The sequence below is a fragment of the Ischnura elegans genome, chromosome X (assembly GCF_921293095.1).
Source record: "Ischnura elegans chromosome X, ioIscEleg1.1, whole genome shotgun sequence".
Lineage (NCBI taxonomy): Eukaryota > Metazoa > Arthropoda > Insecta > Odonata > Coenagrionidae > Ischnura > Ischnura elegans.
This window is the reverse complement of record NC_060259.1, coordinates 107,356,969-107,370,473: the sequence shown is the minus strand read 5'-3', so window position 1 is coordinate 107,370,473 and position 13,505 is coordinate 107,356,969. Positions and strand designations below refer to the sequence as shown.

The 13,505-nt window shown below is 41.5% G+C and overlaps 1 protein-coding gene across 1 annotated transcript; it reads left to right on the top strand.

Annotated features, from left to right (window-relative positions):
- The first annotated feature begins 5,173 nt into the window (after positions 1-5,173).
- LOC124171478 lies at positions 5,174-9,877 on the top strand. The gene is made up of 2 exons (XM_046550656.1): positions 5,174-5,645; positions 9,564-9,877. Exons 1-2 carry the CDS (start codon positions 5,463-5,465, stop codon positions 9,855-9,857), a joined length of 477 nt encoding a protein of 158 aa, XP_046406612.1. The 5' UTR covers positions 5,174-5,462; the 3' UTR covers positions 9,858-9,877.
- Positions 9,878-13,505: the final 3,628 nt, after the last annotated feature.

Genomic DNA, 13,505 nt, shown 5'->3' with positions numbered 1-13,505 from the left:
TGATTGCCAACGTTCTTTCGAAAACCCTACTCGTAAGGGTCTAGTTTCCTATTTTTAATTAGGAAATCACTGATTTGTTGGTGAACCCTGTGAACTGAAGATAATGTGCAGACCATAGGAAAGGAGCAATTGATGGGACCCATATTGCTATTTTTAAAAACCTGTAAAATGCCGTGGATTACGGTAATAGCAAAAATTTTTTCTCTATAATTCTGCAGGGTATTGTGGATAACAAGTGAGTATCACGAATGTAGTGTGTGGAGAGCTAGGATCACTCCATAATGCTAGAGTCCTCAGGAGGTCGGAGATTTTCAGGTTGGCTGAGTGGGAAGTTGAAGAATTGTTTCCTGGTGATAAATTTATCATTGGAGATTCTGCCTACCCTTCCCTGCAGTGGCTTGTGCCTCCTTTTAAGGATAATGGTGCCCTTTCTCCCCAACAAGTAGAATTTAATTTTCTACATTCTTCAACAAAGGTTGCTTTCAACGTTTGAAATATTTGGAAATTTCATATGTCCAGATGACGACCAAAATATTTTTAAGCTGCTGTGTGCTGCATAAAATATGCCTAAAGGAAGGGGAAGATGAGGAAAATGCAGGCATGGATATTGAGGGTCATGCTGAGGGAGAGGGGATGAATCCTTTGCAGGTAGATAGGAGGATGAACCTTTTCAGGCAAATTTTTCCTCAGTAACTGTATTTTACACTTTGGGCTGCATATGTTACCTACAATCCCTATTAGAAACTCATATTAGTGTTGGAAATAAAGGAATAAAACTTTGTAAGGTTCACTATTAAATAAATATGAGCACGACCCGGTTTTTGTAACGTGGTTACATCTTTAGGTTAACTACGTTACAAAACGCGGGTACCACATTAATATAATAGTGAACCTTACAAAGTTTAATTCCTTTATTTCCAATGTGGAGAGGTTTCACAAAGTCAAGCCTGAAGTCATCAGTGATATTAGTGTATTTATATTAATTCTTCTGACCCAAAGTCATCTGCTAACCTCTTTGCTGGCTACTTTTCCCAAGTATACACTATTTTCAATGATGCAAGCTCTGTGCCTAACAACACTCAACCTATTTATTTGGAATCTCTTAAAATTACCTCCTCAGAAGTATTAAATGTGTTTTAAAAAAATGGATACAATACAAAATGGAAAATGGATAAAATTTACAAACCACCTGGGCCAGATGGTATTCCACAGATATTTCTTAAGAATTGTTCACAATCACTGACATTTCCACTCGCCCTGCTCTTCAACCATTCATTAGATAATGATCTTTTCTTACTCTCTTACTGGTAATTCAGCTACATTACACCAATATTTAAGACGGGTGATAAAGCTGAAAACTCCACTTTGCCAGTGGCAAGCCTGGGGCCTGTCTCTCAACGGATATGAAGGAGGAGTCGGAGGAGTAACAACCTCGTAAAAAAACCTGGGTCCATCTGGCCCAGATGGTAGCATCCTATTAGGGCCCCTTGTCAGGGTTACGGTGAAGTGGCAGAAGACTGGCCGGGTTTAAACAGGACAACAACCACTGCCTTGTGGTTTGAAGAGGGAACTTTGAAGGCTAAGGGAGACAACCCTGACAGAAAACCAATCGGCTAGCTTGTTAAGGCCAATAACCCACTTCAGTGAAACAAATTATTCAGAGTCAAATAGAGGGAGCCAGATGGATTAACAGGAATCGACTGAGCGAGCGAATGGACACGATTTTCAGTACATGGAACATAACATCACTAAGAGGGAAAGAGTATGCTGGGATGGGAAGGTTATGTGGAGAGAGTGGCACGGGCTGAGTGTGAATGATGAGAAGTGGCTCGCTCAGAATAGGAGGGAGTAAGGAAGGAGGCTAGTGGACCCTGATGCCTGATAGCAAAAGGGGATTGGAGAAAGAGGAAGAAGATAAAGCTGAAATTAGTAATTACCGACCAGTAGTAACCCTCTCCTGTGTACCTAAAACCATGGAGAAAATTCTCGTTTCTCGAATTACTCCTCATTTTAAACATATTATAGTCCCACAGCAGCATGGATTTATGCGTGTTCGATCTACCTCAACTAATCTATTGGTGCTGCAAGATTTTATAGTTAGCGGTTTGGAGTCTAATTATCATCCTGACGTGATATACACTATTAATTACTAACGCATTAAGAGATGACCCTCCCACATGGGAAGAACATACATCGTTTCTATGACCAAAAATTTCTTGGAATTAGTCAAAATATTTTAACCTCATTGGTGCTCTTCCAGAGGCATGAGGTCCCATATTATGTATGCATTTTTTATATCTGGAGAGCAAATTATTGAATTTGTTTCTTGATTGGGATGCAAGTACCTTTCAAAAATAAAAACAAAAAGGAATGATTGATGGACTTCTACTAGAATATCATAATTCATGAGTACAAATGGAAAATTAGATAACCTTATGGCCAAGGTCACTCATCTCCACAGACAGATTTTCCCAAAATTTGGCCTTTTTTTCATGTAAATAAGCTCATCAGCTTTAGCTTTGTAGGTGGTAATTAATGCCAATACGGCAGGCTCTGGCCAATCAAATTCTGAGAAATATGATATAATACACAAATGTTTTGGACTATGATGCATATAATTAGGTTCAAAAGTAGAGCAAAGAGTGTAACACCATTAACACTCACCATCTGTAAAGTGATGACATTCCTGTCTTCTCCCCTTCCACATTCACTTCTTCTTCAGGAGAGAATAAATCATGAGTATTTTCTTTGAGGAAAATTTGTTTCCTTCCAAGGGAGACAGTGTGGGACAATAATTCTGCAATTTCTCCCGTGACGCTACCATGCCAGCAGGTTATACTTAACTTCGTATTTCTGAATTGAGATACATGTACAACTTAGTCACATCGTGCAGGTAAAGCCATGAAAAATGTTAACACCTTATAATATATCTGCCGATTTTATAGTAATTTTGCAGTACTGAATTACAATTAAGGCAATGCAAATATAATGCCAAATGAACATTAAAGGAAACTTTGTATATAATACGCCCAGCTTAAAGGATATCCATGTAAGTTAATGAAAAAAATCTGCTTAGAATCGAAGCATTATAACAATTTCGTCTAGTTTACATTTTCCATTCCTAACTTTTTTGATGAGGACAATTACTCGAGAAAATCTAGTAGCCTCCTCTTGCTGTCATCCTTTGCTCTAATATCAGTCATTATGTTTGACATAGAAAATATTGCACTTCCCAAATTACGAGGCTAAACTTATCTAAGAGATAGAGACCAAATTATTGTTTATTATTCTCAAATGATCATCATATTTATCTTTGAGATGGTGGAATTCATTTTCCATCAGCAATATACCTGCCCAATATCACAAGTTTTGTCTGCTAGCACAGACGAACAACGGTGCAGGATGTGTTTCCATCTGTTTAGTGCAGATGACATCACAGGTGCAATTGGAACACGCTCTGAGCTAAACAGTTTAAAACAGATCAGCGCAGATACACCATTGGAAAGCACCCATTGATGGATAGACAAATGAAGATAAAGAGTGGTTAAAGAGTTCAAGGATGACTAAGGACAAGACATCACCAGTCTTATTTATAAAATGGATTGATATTTTGTCAATACCCAAGGATTTAGACTTGCAGCAATGTAGGGTTTTGGGTCAGTAGATTGGGAGTAATATGCTCGAAGTAGAAGTTGTTATTATTGTATGGGACTAAAAATCTAAAGCTAGTATTATCATGCATTAATCCACTCTGATCACTGCTGGTGAGACTTGTAAAATATTCATTGAACCATACAGATTCAAAATGTGGTGGAATTCATATTACCATTCATCCACCAGAATTGATTAATACTGCAACGTGTGGGCCTACTGTATCAATTAAATAGGCATTGAAAGATGACTCCATAGTTAACTGAAAGTTTGTAACATTGAGAGTGCAGATGACTTTTCTGGATGGAACCAACTCATGAGCATCTTTTTACCTGAAGTACCTACATGCACAAACAAGGTAATAAAGGAGGGATAAAATCTGACAAATGTAGAAGTTTCATTAATAATCTGTTAAATATGCATGTAAGAGAAAAAAGAATCCAAAGAAAGTTCAGTTATTAAAGGAGGGGATATACTAAATAAGTGCCACCCAGGGACATTTGGGTGCCAGAAGAATGCTAATAGGGTTTTGTGAGGGTCCCATTAGTAGCCAAATAGAGCCATAGAGAAAACTATAGCACCAGGAGCAGCAATTATGAATATCAAATATAGCAGGTTGTCCTTAAATTATGATTCTTTCCACAAGGTTAATAAATAGTTGTTATGGGTTACCAACTCTTGTTAGAGCTAGAAATGTTACTTACTATAAAAGGAGAATGAGTGCTTGGCTGGGCAGTTATACCCTTGTATACAAGACTATGTTTTTGATGACTCTCAATATGCTATTTATCAAGGTGAATGTAATTATTAAATATGTATTACTATATTTTGTGACAAATAAGCCACCTCCTAACCTCCTATGGAAGTTTTAGAACAACATAGTGAAGCACATTGAACTTGAACAACAATTTCTAGCAAAAATTATAATTCCTTATTCTCTTTAAGCCATTTTTCCTTGGGCTACAACCTTGTCGCAGTGGAAAGGCTTGCTCGTTAATATGACCCCCAGGGCTGCACTGCCAGTATTAATTCGGAATTATTCCCACCAGGGCCACCCATGCCAGATAGGTCGAAGGGTAGGAGCCAGGTAGGAGAAGGGTAGGAAACCCTACAAACTAGGTCTTCCCTGAAAACAACCAAATGAGCCTAGGAAACTCAACGAACCGGACCCGTGCTCAAAGGGCAGGTGTTGTTCACAGAAGCGAGGTCAGCAAGGTCCTTGGGGTCCTCAACGTGCGAAATCCGTGCAGAGACTTATCATCAGCGTCTAATCTTCCTCTGTTCCAACAAACAATCTATATCCACGAGGCCTTCACCCCATTCAATAGAAAACTCTTCGCCATAGCTAGAGACCTCAAAAAGAAGGGAAAAGTGAAATTTGTGTGGGTGAGAAATGGAAATATCCTGGTTAGACAGTCGGAGGGAGCTCCCGTAGTAGTCATATCCACACAAAAAGACCTTGATCGTTTTTTATAGAGAACGTAGTATTCCCTCCTCTCGCAAGTGAAATCCACATGTGTTGGAGAGAGAGTATGAAGTTGCCGCCATGCCGCGACAAAGTATCGAACGGCAAGGTATCGATACGTGGTGACGGCAGCGGCGATTCGAGGGATCGAAGGACAACGAGAGGGCGTGGGTGTGCAGGGATAGAACTGGGCTGGTTGGCGCGTGCTGAGCTATCAAAATATATCTGTGCAATCCTGTGTGCGACATGTGCTCAATAAAGGGAGTTTTAGTACCGAGATCCCGTCTTTGTTATTAGACACAACAGATCTGGCGACGAGGATAAAACACGACCAGTTCCGTGAGTCATGATAGGACACGTGTCGGAGTTCAACCCCGCGAAAGAGGAGTTCAACTCCTACGTCGAGCGGCTCGATCAGTTTTTTATAGTGAACGACGTAGAAGAAACAAAGAAAGTGCCGCTGTTCATTACATTAATCGGACCGGAGACTTATAGTGTCCTGAAACACCTCCTGGACCCAGTGACACCGGTGAGCAAGTCATTTACCGAGCTAGTCGGTGTCCTCTCTCACCATTTCCAACCAAAAAGGCTAATAATCGCTGAGAGAGTTCGGTTTTATAAGCGCAGTCAGTTACCCGGCGAAACCCTCTCGACTTACATTGTCGAACTACGTAAATTGGCGTCTACGTGTAATTTTAAAGGCTTCTTGGACGAGGCCTTGCGGGATAGGCTTATCTGCGGCCTCTCTTCCGAGGTCGTGCAGAGACGCCTCGTCATGGAGCCCGAGCTGACATTCGAAAAAGCCTGTATTCTCGCCCAGGAGTTGGGGCAGGCTGAGTCTCAATCTCAGCTACTTCGAGCCGCGGTTCCGGCCGTCACTGCGCCATCGGAGGGTGTACTGAAGGTGGAACAAGGGCCGAGACCGGCTAGAAGCAGAGGACAACGAGGCGGCGCACCACAAGGACGAGGAGGACAGCAAAATCAACCCCGCTGCTGGCGATGCGGTAGAGGTCACAGCCCGGACTCCTGCGTGGTGCGGACGTGGGAATGCCGACGTTGCGGGAGGAAGGGGCACATCGCCAAGGTGTGCAGAATGGACTCCGCCCGTATTCACGGAGTAGACGGCAGCCACGACGGAGTAGCAGCCGAAGGTGTCTCTCTGGAGGACGAGGGTGGTATCAACGGCATACATTCCACAGGTGAAGTGGGTAAAGTTATGGGCCCGGCGGTATGTCAATGCACCCTGCTTGTCGAGGGAATCAAAATTGTTTTTGAAATAGATAGCGGGGCATCAGTCACTGTCATGGGTCTTTCCCAGTTTCAAGCCCTGTTTCCCAAAATCCCGTTGAGAAAATGTTATTTGAGACTAAAGTCTGCTTCAGGGGCAGAGTTGGGGGTAGAAGGGCAAGCCATGATTAACGTCACCATCGGGAAAGTTAATCCGGGGGTAGAAAAGGTTTTCCGCTTGAGGCTTGTTGTCATCAAGTCAGAGCTTAGACTCCCCTTATTGGGAAGGGCATGGTTAGATGAAATAAAACCCAATTGGAGAGGCTGCCTGAGTGTAAACCAAATAGAGTCTCCATGTAACTTTTTGGTAAAATTCCCTTCAGTGTTCGATGGCAACAGACAGGCACAAATTAGTTTTTTCAAGGCCCACATAGCACTGAAGCCGGAGGTAGCCCCCATCTTCCGGAAGGCCTATGATGTGCCTTTCAAAATTAGGGACCGGGTGAAAGAAGAAATAGATAAGTTAGTAGAGCAGGGCATCTTCGAGCCAGTAAGGCACTCCAAATGGGCTAGCCCCCTGGTGGTAGTCCCTAAGAAAAATGGAGAACTGCGGCTGTGTATTGACTACAAAAGCACAGTAAACACTGTTATAGAACGAGATCAGTACCCACTCCCTAGATTAGATGATATTTTGAGCGGTTTATCGGGGGGAAAAGTATTTGTAACTCTAGACTTGAGTCGGGCATTCATGCAGCTCCCGCTATCAGAGGAATCCAAGGAGGCTTTAGTGGTCAACTCAATATTCGGCCTGTACAAAGTCCACCGGCTACCATATGGAATATCCAGTGCCCCAGGTATCTTTCAATCGGTCATGGATTCCGTGCTTCAGGGTATAGAAGGCGTCCAATGCTACATCGATGATGTAGTGATTGCAGGAAAAAGCCTGAGGGATTGCCAGGAAAAAACAGAGGCAGTTATGGCACGGCTTGACAGATATGGAATCCGGGTGAACTCGGAAAAATGTGAGTTTTTTAAACCTAGCATTAACTACCTAGGACACAAGATTGACGAATCAGGCATTAGACCTATTGAGGGGAAGTTAAATGCAATCCTAAATTGCCCCAGACCCACCACTGTTCAACAGTTAAAGTCTTATTTGGGTATGTTTAACTTTTATGGTAAATTTATTCCAATGGCATCCACCATTCTGAGGCCCTTGCACAGGCTAACAGAAAAAGGGGTAGCATTTACTTGGTCAGAAGTAGAAGAGGAATCCTTTGAGAAAAGTAAGGGACTGTTCAAGGAAAACAACATTCTGGTCCATTTCAACCCAGCTCTCCCTTTGTACTTGGTCACAGATGCCTCCCCTTATGGTGTTGGGGCGGTCTTGTGCCACTTAATTGAGGGGGCAGAAAGGCCGATCATATGTGCATCTGCTACCTTGAGTGCTGCTGAGAGGAATTACGCCCAGATTGAGAGAGAGGCATTAGCCATAATTTTTGGGGTACGGAAGTTCCACAAGTATTTGTATGGACAAAAATTTTGTATTGTAACAGATGCACAAGTGCTTAGGAGAATTCTTGGTCCGAAAGTAGGCATCCCGACCTTGGCAGCTTCACGGCTGCAGAGATGGGCTATCATCCTCGCGGCTTATGACTATGATGTCATCTATAGAAAGACGGTAGAAAATGCTGACATGCTGTCAAGGTTACCCCTCCCCACAGAAATGACGGAGGACAAAGAGTGTATATTTCAAATTGATTCCCCCTTGAATACGTTAGAGATTCAGGTATCTACTGAGCAGGATACAACACTGCAAAAGGTGAAGACATATACCTTGTCGGGCTGGCCTCAACAGAACGAGGAGAGCCTGAAACCCTACTTCATCCGCAGGTCAGAGCTGAGTTTTTCCCAAGGATGCTTATGTTGGGGCAATAGAGTTGTTATTCCAATAGCTTTAAGGGAATATGTCCTAAAACTTCTACACGAACAACATGTGGGCATCGCTAGGATGAAACTGTTGGCCCGATCTCAGGTATGGTGGCCGGGGATTGATAACGACATAGAGGAGTTGGCTAGTAATTGCGAAACGTGCCAGGTGACTCAGACCAATCAAAGTAAGGGAAGATACTTAGTGCCCTGGCCAAAAACAAATGCACCATGGGAACGGGTCCACCTAGATTTCTGTTCATTTCAAGGGTATGAAATCCTCATTTTGGTTGATAGCTTTTCCCGCTGGATCGAAGCCTGGCCAATGAGCAACACCAATGCACAAAGCACTATTAAAAAGTTAAGAGGGTTCATGGCTATGTTCGGTATCCCCCTAGAGTTAGTCACGGATAATGGCCCTCCTTTTCAATCTAGTGAATTCATTGGGTTCTGTAAGAAAAATGGTATCAAGGTCACAAAAAGCCCCCCCTACCATCCCTCTTCTAATGGCCTGGCAGAACGAGGTGTCCGCACAGTTAAGGAGAGTCTCGGTAAACAGGTAGTGGAAATGTTGGTTAACCATTTTTCAGAGACTCCACGGGTTCTGACCAGAGATGAATTGGAAGGTATGATTATGAACTTTCTGGGAAAATATAGAAACACCCCAAATGCCATATCAAGGGTTACCCCAGCTTCCCTTATTCTTAAGCACCAACCGAGGTCGTTCTTATCTATGCTAAACCCCCACTTCAATGGAAGGGGTCTCATCAAGGGTAAGGCTGAGTCAGCAAAACTAGCGGAGATGGGAACCTTCCCAAAATTCTCCGTTTTTGAGGAAGTGTTAGTAAAGAATCCCAAAGCAGGTCTGTTACGTTTTTTAAGGGGAGAAATAACAGGGTGTTTGAGCAAGACTACTTACCGGGTCCGGCTTCCCACCGGGGAGCGAATGGTGCATGTTGATCAGCTGAGAAAGTGCACAGCATCAAAAGCAAAACACCCACAGAAACTATCATCTGCCGACCCCCTGTGGTGGATGCCGCTCCCACTAACTTCACCACCCCAACCGAATGGCCCGGGCAAAGAGAAGGGTGGCCATAGTGGAATGAATTCGGCTATGCGGACTCCACTGGCCGCAAAGGGTCAGCAGCCAGTGGGACAAAGGAGAAGTGAAAGAACTATAAGACCCCCAGAGCGGATGAACCTGTGATTTTGTGTGTGGGTCCAAATTGGGCCTATTCCTGCCCCTAATCCATGTACCTAATTCCCTCCCTTTGATTCTCCTTATTATCAGCAGGATTCCAGGGATATTTTGCAGATTTGTGACACCTCAGCAAAGAATGGCCGGGGCTCGACATCATTCTTGTGTGCCGGGGAGGAGTGTTGGAGAGAGAGTATGAAGTTGCCGCCATGCCGCGACAAAGTATCGAACGGCAAGGTATCGATACGTGGTGACGGCAGCGGCGATTCGAGGGATCGAAGGACAACGAGAGGGCGTGGGTGTGCAGGGATAGAACTGGGCTGGTTGGCGCGTGCTGAGCTATCAAAATATATCTGTGCAATCCTGTGTGCGACATGTGCTCAATAAAGGGAGTTTTAGTACCGAGATCCCGTCTTTGTTATTAGACACAACAACATGATCAGTCGTGAGCACAGGAGACTTGTGTTTGATTGCAATTCCCCTGTTATATTACCAATTAGCTCACACCCTCAGGTAGCAAAAACAACTTCCTCAGGTTCATCAAATTGTCGCACGTTAACGTGCAGTCACTGCTCGCCCATTTTGAAGAATTTAAACTATACTATCATACTCATGTTGTTCATGTAATCGGAGTGAGTGAGACATGGCTAAAACCTTCGGTTACATCAGATGTGGTTTCACTTCCTGACTTTATGTTATACAGGAATGATAGAGAAACGAAACGTGGTGGAGGAGTTGGACTGTACGTACTATCGTTTTCAAAAGTATGTAGACACCCACGAGCCCCACTTAACTGATGTGGTAGGGTCGGTAAAAACTTGGAAGGTTGGCACATGAGGTAGCCTGCATCTCTCACCAGTACGCCGGCAAGAGCCGACGAGGACGGAAGCGGGGGCGACCGGGATAGCGAGACAGGAGTCAAACTACAGGCTCAAATGCCCTAGCGAATAGAATGCTCTGAGGAAACTCATGTCCACGCACACGTTTTGGCCGTCTGGAGAGTTTTCATTTGGGCTCCGTGGAGAGGTTGTTCCTCTCTTTAGATTCATATTTGGACTCACCGAGAACACGGAATGTTTATGTGGCTCCGTGGCTGAGTAGGATTATTTCACGCGCATTTGATGCACTTAAGTTATGGGGGGATTCGAATCGGATCCAATTGTAATTTTTTTATTTCGTGAAAGGTCAATTGATAACATCAACATAACAGATATAGATTACTCAATAAAAAAAATTAAACCGAATTTTTCTAGCGACTAATTTTTTTTAAAAATTAATGACTCAATCTGCCATAATACATTTATTTCAAAGCAAATTTATTCAAAGAGTGGAAATAAGCAGGGGGAGAGGCAGAGGTTGTAATTTGTCCTTGCTACTGTCAAATTTCCGTTGAAGAAATGGATGATATCCATCCGGTCATAAATTTATAATTATTTATTGTTGTCCGATTAGTGCGGTGTGGTCAGGTTGGTTGGTCGGATATCTCCGAGCCCCCACAACGCTCGAAGTGTATATGAAAGGTGTAATAAAAAGCTCAGATCACTTGAACCAAATTATTTTTAACAATTATAAATTTCTAAGCTTTGATTATTTTTTATTTACAGCTTAATCAGCATGCAAAGTTTGTAAAAAAATAATGAAATAAAGGTGTTAGAAGATAAAAGAGAACCTTATGCGTTTTAAAAGGGTTATTCGAAAGTTATTTTGGAGGGTTAATAGATTTCAGTGCGGTTTTAAGGTACAAATATTCTAAATAGATAATAGAACCATCACACCTATCTAAATTTTTAAGCTATGTAATTTTCATTTTCTTAGTAATTTTATATACGAAAATGCTACCTTTCATTAACTTTAATCTAAATCTTAAGAGCCAGAATAGCGTCAAAATCTATTTCTGGACATGCGATTTCCCAAAATCTTCAGGTGGAGGACCCCCTATTATGGGCCCCAGCCGAGGTCACACAATCACCCCAGGCCGCCCCTTCGTCATTTTTTAAGGGTGAAAGATTTCATGTATCAATTTACTTCAACTTAATCCTCTGAGATATTTGTATTTCGCACTCCTATTGGAAGCAAAGCGTTGGTGCTTTTAATTACATAACTTCCCACACTGGTGAACAAATATTTTGTCCTGGAGACGTCGTTGGATGATCTTAGACGTATTTTTTGCTGATTCGGAATCTGGGCTTGGATTATTTCTATCACGTCTAGTTTCATTGGGACAGCTGAATGTATGTTTTTTCTTTTACAAAAGTAGTAATTTCTTTCATTTATATATCATAATAGCACGAACAGGTAAAATAATAATTTCCAGTCATAACATGTTGTCCTACGATGGCATGCCTTCATGTCCCAACAAAATATATAATTAAACTTGCAGTAACCTATCGTTTTTTTCGATGCAATGCATAATCAGCTTCCACTCCAAATAAGTATATGACTGTCGGCGCGTAAAGACGTGTGTTTTTCATGAGAATTTTGTTGCTCGCAGAAAATGTCAGCTTATTACATTGTAATCGTTGTGAAGTTTCTTAGCTTTTATCATGGGGTCAATCCCTTTCAAATCACTGAGGCAATGTTGCTCAGCATTTTTAATAATCCTGAATTTTTTTTCATTGGTTCCCTACAAGTATACAATCACAAAACACCATTTGAAAAAAATTTACAAGCCATACTTTTTTTGGCAGACATTTTTAAAAGGGCGAATGGGCCTAAACAGTGCGTGAACTACCACGATTACTTTTGTTACGTGTGCGGTCAAATTACTTTCGAGGCTCAAAGGCAGAATATAATCTTTTTGAGACAGTTTTTTAGACTTTATTTTGACTGGCCGTTGGGTGACCTGGATACAGGATCGGAGCCTTCTGCGATATGTAGCAGGAGTGAAAGGCTTCTCACTGGTTGGACTGATGGAAAACGACATATGAATTTTTCCGTCCTCATAATTCGGCGGGAAGCTAAGGATCATATTTCTGACTACTATTTTTGTGAAACAGAAATTAAAGAAATAACACCGAAGTCAAAACACACAGTAAAAGATCCAAACACCTAGAATCAGCCCCACACTTGAAAAAATTACCAGTGGTGGAACCACACAAAATGTTAATCTTGGCGAATATTTAGAAAGTATCAGAGAATGATGGATTCGAAAACTCGAAAGACTCAATTTTCGGACCAAAAATATCTGATAGACCTCATTTTATGACGCAAGAGAATTTAAGTGATCTATTGCGCAATTTAAATTTGTTTAAAATGCAGAGAGAAATATTAAGATCACAATTGAAGGATTGGAATTTGCTGGATCGAAATGCAAAAAATTTATTCATCGACCTCTCAATGACGAATTTAAATAATTTTTTCTCATAAAAACAATCTTAATTTTTGCAATGATGTTCTCCCTGTTATGGATATTCTTAGTTTTGAATACAACACAGATGATTAGGTTCATTGATTCCTTTAACGTCAGTTTAAAGGATGTTTTCTAACATAATGGAATTGAACTCCCCTCGAAAGCATTAGCTCATAGAACCGACATGAAAGAATCTTACCAGAATATGCAGTAAATTTTTCATTACGCAAAATTTGTGGAAAATTTAAAGTAGCTGCATTTTTACTAGGCATACAGTTTGACTGCACAAAATATTATTGGTTCTTCTGCGATTGGGATAGCAGAGACAGAAAAAATCATTACTTGAAAAAAGATTGGCTATAACGCAAGCACTCGTTACTGGATTCAAAAATGTCCTTTTCATCTTTTTTACGATCCTAAAAATATTATTTTACCACCTCTAAGTATTAAATTAGAGCTTTTTAAATTAAAAAAATATGTGTAAAAATGGTGCAGTTTATACTTATTTGCAAAAAATGTCCTAAAAATCAGTGAAAAACAGATAATAGAAGGATTTTATATTGGGCCAAAGATTTTTTTAAGGAAGCGCTAAAGAATTCGGAATTTTGACCACAAGAGTTCCACAAAAAAAGCGCGTGGAAGGCATTGAAAAATGCATTTGAAGGTTTTCTAGGAAAGAGAATGGC

Excerpts from the sequence above, each read along its gene's own strand:
- LOC124171478 (XM_046550656.1), top strand. The coding sequence starts at position 5,463 with ATGATAGGACACGTGTCGGAGTTCAACCCCGCGAAAGAGGAGTTCAAC. Across the intron at positions 5,646-9,563 it reads TCCTGGACCCAGTGACACCG|CAGGATTCCAGGGATATTTT; the intron begins GTGAGCAAGTCA and ends CCTTATTATCAG.